Source organism: Furipterus horrens, unplaced genomic scaffold, assembly GCF_987537825.1.
Source record: "Furipterus horrens unplaced genomic scaffold, mFurHor1.1.pri manual_scaffold_6, whole genome shotgun sequence".
NCBI classification, from domain to species: Eukaryota; Metazoa; Chordata; class Mammalia; order Chiroptera; family Furipteridae; genus Furipterus; species Furipterus horrens.
Genome location: NW_028327176.1, coordinates 148730864 through 148743630, shown reverse-complemented (window position 1 = coordinate 148743630; position 12767 = coordinate 148730864). Strand labels below are relative to the sequence as shown.

General features: G+C 36.3%; 1 protein-coding gene across 1 annotated transcript in view; it reads left to right on the top strand.

Moving 5' to 3' along the window:
* Nucleotides 1–12460, top strand: part of SEC63 (SEC63 protein translocation regulator) — a 75771-nt gene extending 63311 nt beyond the window's left edge. Inside the window, exons 19-21 of the mRNA XM_090279728.1 lie at nucleotides 3334–3432; nucleotides 8345–8449; nucleotides 12054–12460. Coding sequence (XP_090135854.1) covers nucleotides 3334–3432; nucleotides 8345–8449; nucleotides 12054–12197 — 348 coding nt within the window. The 3' untranslated portion in view covers nucleotides 12198–12460. The remainder of the gene's footprint in view (nucleotides 1–3333; nucleotides 3433–8344; nucleotides 8450–12053) is intronic.
* Nucleotides 12461–12767: the final 307 nt, after the last annotated feature.

Genomic DNA, 12767 nt, shown 5'->3' with positions numbered 1-12767 from the left:
GCCGCCAGCTCAGGACAGATCATTGCAGTGCTGTTTGTTCCCTTGTCCTTGTTTGCTTTGTGATTGTGGCTTGCTCAGCTTTTGATCTTGATAGGCTATGTTTGTCTTCCAAATGAATTTGGGATTGGCTTGACATTTCACTTTTGTGGCTGATTCTGGCTGTTGCTAGAGGTCAAGAAGTGTTGCCTTAGTTCAGGGAAGCTGTTCCACAGACTGCCTCACAGCTTTGCCACAGAACCTTCTGTCACCACTCATGTTTGGCAGGTGATTTCATGTATAAATCTGCTTTCTGCTCTAGAATGTCAATCCAGAGTTGCTGGGGGCTGCTGAAAGCAAATTCCTAAGTAATTTGGCTTTCCTAATAAGTGAGCGGCTGTGCACAGACTGTTGTTTTGACTTGAAGAGACGTCAGCCCAGGATTCCATCTTAATGCGCCTGCTGATCTCCTGGCGTGTCCTGCGCATTAGCCCATCTGTTAAGGGCATTTTGCCCATTGCACTGGTAGTCTGCCAACACCAAGGCTCCTGAAATCAAGCGAATAAATTCCACTCAGTGATTGGTTTTTAAAAGTGCCATGGGATTCTATAAGTTGCATAATTGTTATCCTTGTAAGACTTTCATTTTGGATCATAATTAATAGGCAAAATATTCATTCACTTTCTTGTAACATTTTAGCAGTAGAAGTATGCTTTTTCAATTTAATCTGCATCTGCACATTAATCATCTTAAAGTACCATTTATCAGATAAAATTTATTTAGTACTTTCTTAACATCTACCTGTCTACCTTCCCATGTATCTATGCAACTACCCTAATGACCACACTACCCACTTAAAGATTAATGTATATAATTGCCTTACATGTTATTGAAGCTCACTATATTTCATATATGATAAGAATGGTTGGGAATCACACAAAACAGAAGAACAATTTTGTTTTAAGTGCAAATAACTCATGGTAGAGCATCTTTCCCACATTCACCATGTATATTAAGAAGTCTGGGCACAGGTGCAATGCCATAAATTGATACATCCTTCTTAATAAATATTCTTGAATGAGCCTCAATCAGGTAGCTTTGGAGAGGGGAGGGAGAGCCACTCTCCAAGTGGAGAGGCTGAGGAGAAATGCATGTTCTTGAATATATCCCTGTGATTTTTATGTAGCATGCATGTTCTGGTGGTGGTATTTCTGACAATGAAATGTCAGAATTACTTAAATAACAGAGGCAGTTACCTCATTTCATTAATAATCATAACATTTATTGCAGTCTATATGCTAGACATTCTAACATATTTTACTTGTATTATCTCTGTTCATCCTTACTACACAGCCTGAGGTAGACACTCATCATTTAACAGAGAAGAAAAGCAGCGGTTAGAGAAGTGAAATAATCCAGGCTTTAAAACATCATTGGCAGACTACAGCCTGCGAACAAACCTATTTCTCTGCCTGTACTTGTGAATGAAGTTTTATTGTAAATGTTTTATTGGACCACAGCCACAATTATTCTTTTCGTGTTACGATGGTTGAGTTGAGTAGTTTCAACAGACTCTGTGGCCCACAAAGCCCAGGTGTTAATACTCCACTTTGAGTCCATTGTGTTTTTACCCATTTTGTGTGTGCAAAGCACACAGACAAACTTCTATAGATACCCATATACCTATTGTCGTAGTCATAATCCTTGGGTTAAGCTAAAGTTGGGTTAATCATGCACTTGTGTCTTATTTATTCTGCTTATTTATGTTGCATGGCTTTGTTATATGTCATTTAAGCAAAAGAGCCTTCAGTTGAATTTACTGTGGCATTATTGGAAAGATAAAAGTAGAAAGTGCAAGTGATTTTGGCTTAAAAACAAACATTTTCCCTATGAAACTTTTCAGTAGGAAGTTATTTTTTTAAACCTTCTTTTGGATAATTGAGAATTTAGAATAGTCTGGTGTTGTTTTGGTTAAGTTAGTATTTAGAATATTTTAGCGTTTATTTTTGGCTTCAAAACATTTTTAAGCCATTTTAGAAATATTTCTTTCTTAAGCAGATGACAAAACAATTATTGACATACTGTAATATGGTGATGATCACTGAACAGACTGAAGTTTGGTGCTTCCAGATTTCTTGGTCTTCAATTTTTTTTCTTCTAAATTTTCTGTCTCTTGTTGGTTCTCGCTGCTGTCCCTTCTATGCATTCTGGTGGCAGGTTTTATTTATTCATTCGTTCGTTCATTCATTTTAACCCAGCTCTTTTTCTGTAACTAATCTTTTATGAAGTACTACTAAAAATGCGACTTATTAATAGTAAAATCCTGTGCAGTGAACGGTATAAATAGGCTCTTAAGATTTCAAGATGGTTTCTAATGAGTAATGTGTTTTAATGTACTGGTTTCTCATTTGGTTGCCCAAGTCTCTTCCACTCCTACTTTCTGGCTTTTGTTTATTACTAGCGAAGATTACTAAGATTATTTATTAGATGATATGGTAATAGCTTATACTGTGTTCTTTTTTAGAACATCTTTTGTCATCTAAGGTTAACCAGGGGTTTTTAATACAGACACCTATCGATAGGGTTTAAGGGGCTATTTGAAATCCCAAACTTACATACAAAATTCTTTTGGAGAGCAAATTTACAAATGGATAAGAAATTTATTTGTTCAGTTAATATTATTGTATCGGCAGCCGTCCGTCTCGAGAGACGATGGTGTAGCTTCTTAAGAGTCTATCTGCACCGCCGAGAATGGTTGTGCAGTCCAACTCAGGAGTGACACGGTATCTGTCTCCTCCCGTGTTGAATCGACATCTTGCGATGACGCTGGAGTGTCCTCTCCAGTGAAGCTGAAGCTACAGAGCCTGGGCAGGGTGATATGGAGGGTCTGCTGTTGCCCATGCAGCAGACCCCCCCTCTCTTCGCAGCTGAGGGGTCCAAGGGAAAGATGGAGTCAATACAGCTTGGCTTCAGGTGCGCCGCAGGAGTTGCCGGTGTTGACTACAACGTCAAACCGCCTTAGGGACTCCGGCTCCAGATTTTCTGTCGGGGTTTACTCCCTTAGCCTTTCCCCTGAAGAGGTATGCTGCAAGGCAGCGGAGGTTTTTTGGAGTCAGAGTTTTCCTTCTCTGATGTGCCCTGACTGGAAGATCGAACCAGCGACACTTAGCTCGCAGGCCGACGCTCAATCCACTGAGCCAAACCAGCCAGGGTATTCAGTTAATATTATACATCTATATTGTATAGTACAGCAGTGAATAAAACAAGGACAATACCTCTTAAATGAAACAAGGCAAAACTCTGTTTCTCTAGTTCTTTCTGATTATTTATACTCTTTTTTTTTTTTTTCTTTTGCAGGAAAAACAAGAATGGTGGTGGCTTTATATCGCAGATAGGAAGGAACAGACGTTAATATCTATGCCATATCATGTGTGTACACTAAAAGATACAGAAGAGGTAATTATCCAGCATCAGTATTTCAGTTTTTATAAATGTATAGCATCTCATCATCTTGTTGCTTCATAAAATCTTTTTTAGAAAACAGTTTATCATATTTGGCTTATTTCATTTTTAAAGCATTTTGTTTTCTGATGTCTCTTGGGGAAGCTCATTTGAAATTTATAAAGTTTGAATTGCTAAAGATGGGCAACTTGATCAGTCTTTTAAAAACCTGTTCTCAACTTATTTGGGGGGACTTTCATTGTTAGTGTCTAAGAATGTATGCCTTTCCTTTTCTCTAGAATTTAATTATATTGTACAAAAAAGTATGGTTTTTATTCTGATTGGATTAGTGCTAAGATATATACCTTTCTTCTTAAAAACAAATGTAGGAATAGGTGATTAGATATTTAAAGATGGAATTTTTTATTATGTGGCATTGTCCACTGTTAATGACATCACTACTGTAGCATTGCAGTGAACATATTTTACCCCTTGGGAACTCTTTTCTGTTTTCTTATGTTAATTTTCTAGGAAGAAGGCTCTGTCTGCTTTGATTAGTTGGGAAAGAGCAAGGCTTTTAAATTTTGAGATAGTTTTATGATATTGATATTTTTTCCTTAAAGACTTTTTATTTATTTTTATAGAGAGGGGAAGGGAGGGAGAAAGAGAGGGAAAGCAACATCAATGTGCGAGAGAAATATCAATTGGTTGCCTCACATTCCCACAGCAGGGGACTGGGCCTGCAACCCAGGCATGTGCCCTGATGGGAAATCGAACCAGTGACCTTTCAGTTTGCAGGCCAGCACTCAACCCACTGAGCCACACCAGCCAGGCTGATACTGATATTTAATCCAGAAAGTTTTTTTTTCCCCCCTTTATAGACAATATAAATGAATGAAGTAGTGTAATTATTTGACACTCGGAGGTAGAGCCAACTTCAGGGTATTTCTTTGGGCAATTTTTTTTAAATGTAAATTTTACTTATTTTTGAATAGATAATACATTCACATAGTTAGTATTTCAGAAGATATACTAAAGTGTACACAGCGAAACATCTTACATCTCTGTTTCTCACCCATTTCCCTTCCTGGAGACCATCACTGTTATTAAACTTTCATTATTCATGTGATATTGTAAATTATAAGCAAATGTGTGTATTTTTCCCAGTTTTACACAAAAAGTAGCCTGCACCTTACCTTTTTCTCTTAGGGATATAACATGGAATTTATTCCATGTCAGTACAGAAAAAACATCCTCATTTGTTTGTACAACTGCATGATATTCTTTTTGTGTGGATTTTTAATTATTTAGTGCTCTGCTGTTTAATGGACTTACTGGTTTCTTGTTTCTTTTGCTATAGTAAATAACCTCATATGTCATTTTCTACATATGTAAACACATTTCTATAGGATTAGTTCATAGAGGTAGAACTAATGAATCACAGGCTCTGTATATTTGTACTTATGATAAATACTGCTAGATATTTATTTCTTCATTGGGAGAATGAATGTTTAAGTATGCCCATTGCTTCTCGAGCATGTCAGACATTTTGAATGTCATTGCTAATTAGAAAGGTAAAGAAAATGACATCTCAGTGTTAATTTTTCTTTCTGATTTTTTATTTTGAAAACTTTAAAGCATATAAATATGTTGTAAACAGAGTATTATGAACTCCTTAGACCCTTAATCTACATTGACTAATTATTAACATTTTCCTGTGTATGTTATATATTTCTCTGTATGTGTACACAACAAAGAAAATCCACACATATGTGTATTTCCTCCCTCTGACCCACTTTAGAAACTTGCAGACATTAGGGCATTATACCCCTCAATACCTGAACATGTATCTTCCAAGATTAAGGACCTTCTCCTACCTAAGCACAATAACATTATATTCAAGAAATTTAACATTGATATGGTATCATTTGTCTGATATGCAGTCTGTATTTAAATTTTCTCAAATACTTCACTAATGTCCATTATAGTTTTTGTTTTGTTTTTAAATCAGGATTCAGTCAAGGATCACTTATTGCATTTTAGAACACTTCCTTGGTTTTTTCTTTTTCTTTTTAAAATTTTCATGCTGTTGACATTTTTGAAGAGCCTGGGAAAGGAATTTTGTAGAATAACTCTTAATTTGAATGCATCTCATTGGTTACTCATGATTATATTAATCTTGAATATTTTTGGCAAAAATATTATACAGGTGCAGTAATATACATAGTGCATCACATCAGGGGCACAGTATATTAGTTCACCCCACATTGGTGATAGTAACGGTTGATCATTAAGTTAAGGCTTTTCTCTCTTACAAAAACTATTTTTTCTTCTAATTTATGGTGTAATACTTGGGTACTATGTGAATATACTATTCTTCAACAGTCTTTTACCCACTCATTGTAGCATACATTGATGATTCTTGCCTGCATCAATTTTTACTACACTAGTTATATTCTGTGTAGTTTTAATTTATATTTCTCTTAAGAATGAAACCGAAGATTGAAATTCAGTGTATTTGAATTGTATTTCTTTTTTTTATCTATTTGTGAACATTGTTCATTTTTGTCGGGTTATTAATTTATTAATTGGCTTTGGGAAATTTTTAAAAATATTATGAAATCAGCCCTTTGTTATATGTATTGCAAATATTACTCCCCAGTTTGTTTTACTAGTAAGGTTGTTTTTACCAAGTGAAAATATAAATATTAGTTTATCCGTTTATTTATTTGGAGTTTTTAAACAGTGATTAAGTAATTTTTCTTTTTTGATTTTTAAGTTTTGAGTAATAGCTAGAAAGGCTAAACAGATTTTTTAAAAAAGATTCTTCCATGTTTTATTTTCTACTTTGTTTTAATGCCATACTTTAATATAATGAGGTCTGTCCAGAATAAGTTCAGCCATTGTTAATATAATGAGAACACTTTGCATGACATGGATATAATGTGGCAGCTAAGGAGAGTGAACTGGAATGCGCATGTGTGAACAATGATGACTTCTCTGTAGTAGTCAGTGGCGGTGGTAGACACCGTTGAGTGAGCATGTTTACTGTGTGGCCCTCGCATTCAAAATAAGTGAGCGAGTAGACCAATGAATCTGCACCAAATTTTGCGTTAAGCTTGAACATTCCTCCACGGAAACTGTTTGGATGATTCAGAAGGCTTTTGGGTACTATGCGATGAGTGCAGCACAAATAGAAGTGTGGCACAAAATGCTTCAAAGATGTAGAGAATCTGTTGAAAGTGATCCATGTTCTGGAAGGCCCGCACCAAGCAGAGCACCTGAGAGTATTCAGTGTGTATGGGCTGCAATCAACAAAGATAGGTGACTGACAGTGTGAGAACTAGAAACTGATCTGGGGATTCAAAAAGCTATGGTGTCCAAGAGTTTGATGCAGGGTCTTGGCATGAAACATGTGGCAAAATTTGTTCCACAGCTTCTGCTACCACAGCAGAAGGAACATTGTGCTGCAGTTGCTAATAACTTAATTCAAACCTCTACCAACGAACCAGATTTCCTCACGTAGGTCATAACCAGAGATGAATGGTGGGTCTACGGCTATAATCTGGAAACGAAGGCCTGTCGTCCCAATGGAAGTTGCCTAGTTCTCCACTCCCGAAGAGGGCACAGCTAAGTGGCAGCAAGATCAAGACCATGTTAACTGTGTTTTTTGATTGGGAACGTGTTGTCCATCATGAGTACGCCCCTCCAGGCCAAACAGTTAATAAGGAGCATTACCTCAATGTTCTCCGTTGGTCGAGAGATGCAATATCATGAAAATGGCCACAGTTATGGGCAACTGGTGATTGGCAGCTTCATTATAATGCGCCCACTCATGATTCATGTCTTATGCAGAGTTTTCTGGCGAAACGTCAAATCACCCAGGTGACTCGGCCCCCTACACTTCTGGCTTTTCCCAAAACTAAAATCACCTTTGAAAAGGAAGAGATTTCAGAACGTACATGAGATTCAGGAAAATACGACGGGGGCAACTGATGGTGATTCCAACAAAGAATTTTGCAATAGTGTTTTGAACAGTGGAAGAGATGCTGGAAGAACTATGTGAGGTCCAAAGGTGCCTACTTTGAAAGGGATTGAGGCATCATTGTTCCTGTGTACAGTGTTTCTTGTATCTTATATCTTCAAATAATGTGTCTTTTCATATTACATGGCTGGATACTTTCTGGACAGACCTTGCATCATCTTATCTACAAAACCTGTATTTTGGAGATTGGAGGCAGGTCAGCAGAAATTCCAAATGTCATCTTAAAAAATGTATTTTTCCTTTGCCGAAGTAGAATCGAAACTTCTAAGATTTTATAACTCTATGAAGTTTATGATTTGATAGGAAATAAAATATCTTCTTGATCTTTTAAGGCTTTGGGCATTTGTAAAGTAAAACAACTTCTGTGTTTTTCCTTTACTCTCATATTACTAGCAACCTCATAACACTGATGACCAGATGTGTGGGTTTTCCCCCCACACCAAGCAATTCTCTGTCATACCAGCTAAGTGTCCTGTAGTTTAATTAAATGCTGACACTGCCTACCTGGATAGTATCAGATCTCACAGGTTAAGGGCTCAGTCCCACACTCCCCAACTTCAGACACCAACTGCAAGTCCCAGGTTGTCACCTGTACTTCTCACCAAGCAGTTACAAATCAGGGTTCCCATGACCCTCTCCTTGGGTTCAGTATTTTGCCAGAATGGCTCACAGAACTCGGGGAAACACACAAACCAGTTTATTATAAAGAATATGATTAAGGATATAAATGAACATCCATATGCAAAAGGTACATAGGACAAGGTATGTGAGAAGGAGCATTAAATAGCTATTAAATACTCTGGTGTAGGAATTTTAGGAGTGAGCTGTTGTTTTTCCACTCCTTAAGATTTTAAGATTTTAAGTGTTGATTTTATCTTGTAGGTAGAACTGAAGTTTCCTGCACCAGGCAAGCCTGGAAATTATCAGTATACAGTGTTTTTGAGATCAGACTCCTTTATGGGTTTGGATCAGATAAAACCTTTGAAGGTAAGAATAGTGACTTTTCATTAAATATGGTTGTCTGTTTGAATAAGTGCTTAATATATTAGGGAAGCATTTCTAGTTTTAAAATGTAGAGTAATAGAGGGAAAAAGTTTGTATATTATATACGTATTTGATGGACTACTCTTTCAATAGTAAACTGAAGTTGTTGAGTTAAAAGAGTTGACAATTTAGGACCTTTAATATAAATTAATATAATGATTTGGAACCTTGACTATAAATTACTTAAGTGATATCTTTCAATGTGCTGTCTGTCATATGCTGGAACTTCACAGGGGTTCTGTTTTCTTTAGAAAAGGACCTGCATTTTCCCACAGATTCTGTTGGAGTGTTTATTGATTTTTTTTAAGGAGATGATTTTATTTAGGTTAGTGTTATAGGGAAAAGGTTTATTTTATCTAAAGGAAGGGGATCTGAGTAAATGGACGTCATCCTCAGGTTTTATGGGAATCATGAGGAAAGACGGAGATGGCTCCTACCTTGGCATTTGAGAGAGCAGGTGATCCTTTACACTTAGCCATTTCCCGGAACCCAAAGGAGTGGGGAAATTTCTCAACTGGTGCTGCACAAAGATCACCTTTGTCAGAATGTAGTATGTAAAGCATTTAGCACAGAGACTTAAGAGCTCATAGTAGGCACTTCTAAGTGACAGATTTTGTTTAGAATAAACAGAAGAGCAAAAGATACCCTTTAAAGGACCCCATCACTAGGAGTTTCCTCATCGACACCTGTTCCCAATAATGCCCAAGGTCCTTGGTTGCTTCTCACTTTAGGCTGCCTACCAGGCTTCTGGTAAGTTAAAGGACCCTCACAGGTCTCCTCCCATCACTCCTACTGCCTATTTATCATGCCATCTCCCTTGGAGAACCGTCCCTATTCAGCACACTGCCCAAGGTGACTCACACAGTAGGTGCCGTAAACACATAAATGAGTTCATGGCCAAGAGCCTCAGTGTTGGTAAATCTAATGCCATACTTATGATAACAATTGTCCCTGTTTTTCCTCTTTAATTTAATTTAATTTAATTTATTCATTTTATTGAATCTATTGGGGTGACATTGGTTAATAAAATTATATAGGATTCAGGTGTACAGTTATATAACACATCATCTGTATATTGTATTGTGTGTTCACTACCCCAAGTCAAGGCTCCTTCCATCACCATTTATTCCCCCTTTACCCTCTTCCATCTCCCTCTATCTCCCATTCCCTCTGGTAATCACCATACTATTGTCTGTGTCTTATGAGGGGGGGGGTTATTGTTGCTTTTTTTTTGTTTTTTGTTTTCCTTAATTCCTTACCTTTTTCACTCAGCCCTATCACCTCCCTCCTCTTTGACAGCTGTCAGTCTGCTTTCCATCTGTGAGTCTGTTTCTGTTTTGTTTGTTACTTTATTTTGTTCATTAGATTCCACATAAGCGAGCTCTTTCTCTGACTGGCGTTTTTTAACTTAGCACAGTGCCCTGCAGGTCCAGGTCCATCCATGCTGTTGCAAAAGAGTAAAGTTTCCGTTTTTTTGGTTTTTTTTACGACTGAGTAGTATTCCATTGTGCGAGTGTACCACAGCTTTTTTATCCACTTATCTACTGATAAACACTTGGGCTACTTCTAAATCTTTGCTATTGTAAAGAACACTGCAATGAACATAGGGGTGCTTATATTCTTTTGGATTAGTGTTTTGGATTTCTTAAGATATATTTCCAGAAGTGAGATCACTGGGTCATAAGACAGTTCCACGTTTAATTTTTTGAGGTAACTCCAGACTGCTTTCCACAGTGGCTACATCAGTCTGCATTCCCACCAACAATACATTGTTGATTTAAATGATAGCCATTCTGACAGATGTGAGGTGATATATCATTGTGGTTTTAATTTGCATTTCTCCAATAATTAGTGACTTTAAGCATCTTTTCATATGTCTGTTGGCCATCTGTATGTCCTCTTTGGAGAAGTGTCTATTCAGGTCTTTTGCCCATTTTTAAATTGGATTGTTTTATTGGTGTTGAGTTTTTAAAGGTGTTTTTTTTCCTAAATAAATTTTGGATATTAACTCCTTATCAGATACATCATTGGTAAATATGTTCTCCCAATCAGTGGGTTGTCTTTTCATTTTGTTGATGGTTTCCTTTGCTATGCAAAAACTTTTTAGTTTAATGTAGTCCATTTGTTTATCTTTTGTTTCCCTTGCCTGAGGAGATATATCAGAAAAAATATTGCTACTACAAATGCTGGAGATTTTATTGCCTATGTTTTCTTCTAGGATTTCCAGCTAACATTTAAGTCTTTATTTTGAGTTTATTCTTGTGTATGGTGTAAGTTGGTAATCTAATTTCATTATTTTGCATGTATCTGTTCAATTTCCCTAGCACCCTTTATTGAATAGACTATCTACCCCATTGTATATTCTTTGATCCTGCCTCCTTTGTCGAATATTAATTTACCATAAAGACATGAGTTTATTTCTGGGCTCTCTGTTCTGTTTCGTTGATCTATATGTCTGTTTTTATGCCAGTATTGTGCTGTTTTGATTACTATGGCCTTGTAGTATATAGTTTGATATCATGTAGCATAATTCCTTCAACTTTGTTCTTCTTACTCAGGATTGCTGGGGCTGTTTGGGGTTTTTCGTGGTTCCATATACATTTTTGGAATATTTGTTCTAGTTCTGTGAAATATGGTATTGGTACCTTGATAAGAACTGTATCGAATCTATAGAATGCTTTGGATAGTATGGACATTTTAATGATGTTAAGTCTTCCTATCCATGAACATGGTATATGCTTTCACTTATTTGTATCTTCTTCAGTTTCTTTTATCAGTGTCTTATAATTTTCCTAGTACAGGTCTTTTATATCCTTGGTTAAATTTATTCCTAGTTATATATATTTTTGATGCAATTGTAAATGGAATTGTTTTCTTCATTTCCCTTTCTGATAGTTTATTATTGGTGTATAAGAATAATGTTTATTAATTTTTGAAAATAATTTATTCTTTAGCATTTTAGAGTATATGTTTTGTATAAGTATCATTTGAACCACACTCCATTAGTGTTTACTATCTCACTTCATGTTTTTATAACTTATTCTATTGGCTTAGGAAGATTGTGCTGCCGTAGTATTTTGCTGTGTACTGGAATCCAGAGTCAAGGGAACCAGTAAAGGCGTGCCTCTTTTCCCACAAGGGTACTTTCCCTTGGCTGTAGAATTTTACTTCATGCGTCTGGAGGCTACATAATACCTCTTCGAAAATCACATTTGAGGTTTCTTCCCTCAGCAGAAGACTTAAGACATCACTCAGTGTTCTTGCTCCAGAATCTCAATTATTAATCTTCCGTGCCACAGAATTACTAGTGCAGGTTCTATAAAATCAAAATATCTATTAGAAATTTAACTATTTACACATTAGTAGATTTACCTTTTTATTTCTGGGGTGAATGTCTATTCTAAATGAATGTTTCAAATTTAGATTTACAACCATAAAATCTATTTCTTTATGATTGCTTTGGTCAAAAAAGCATTTTCTTTATCAGATACTTCTTCCACTATATATCCCAAAATTTCTGATATCTACATTTAATTCTTTTTTATAGTTGGAAGTTCACGAGGCTAAGCCTGTGCCAGAAAATCACCCACAGTGGGATACAGCAATAGAGGGGGATGAAGACCAGGAGGACAGCGAGGGCTTTGAAGACAGCTTTGAGGAAGAGGAAGAAGAGGAAGAAGATGATAACTAAGCAAGACTACAGATGGACCATAATATTTGCACATATGCAAATTTTTGCTGTTTTGGAAGTGTATAATAAACCAGAAACAGTGCAGAACTGATGTTGAGGGAGGTGTTAGTTCTTTCCTAGAAATGGGTGCATAATATAACTTAGACAGTGCTGGTGCCTTGGTACAGTCTGAAAAACGCTTAAGGCCTGTTAAAGCCTTTCAAGTATGGGATGGCGCATTTATTTCATCTGCAAATGATAATAAACCCTTTGTTATAACTGTCCAGAGGTGTGGGCTATGTATTATCTGATCAATTTATGGTCCCAGTAAAAGAAAAAGTACATGAAAAACAATAAAAAATGAGCAACTTATTTGTTCTGCTTTAGTTTTAGCAAACATTGAAGTATGATAAACGTCACAGCTATGTTTTAAGTAACATCTGCTCATTTTAATCTTGATAAGCTCTATCATTCACTTACATTTTACAGTGATACAAGATTATTTATAACAGCTCCATTTATAGCTTTAAACCTTTATTTTTACCTATCATGGTCATACGTTGGCATTCTCTCACATTCCACATAATATAG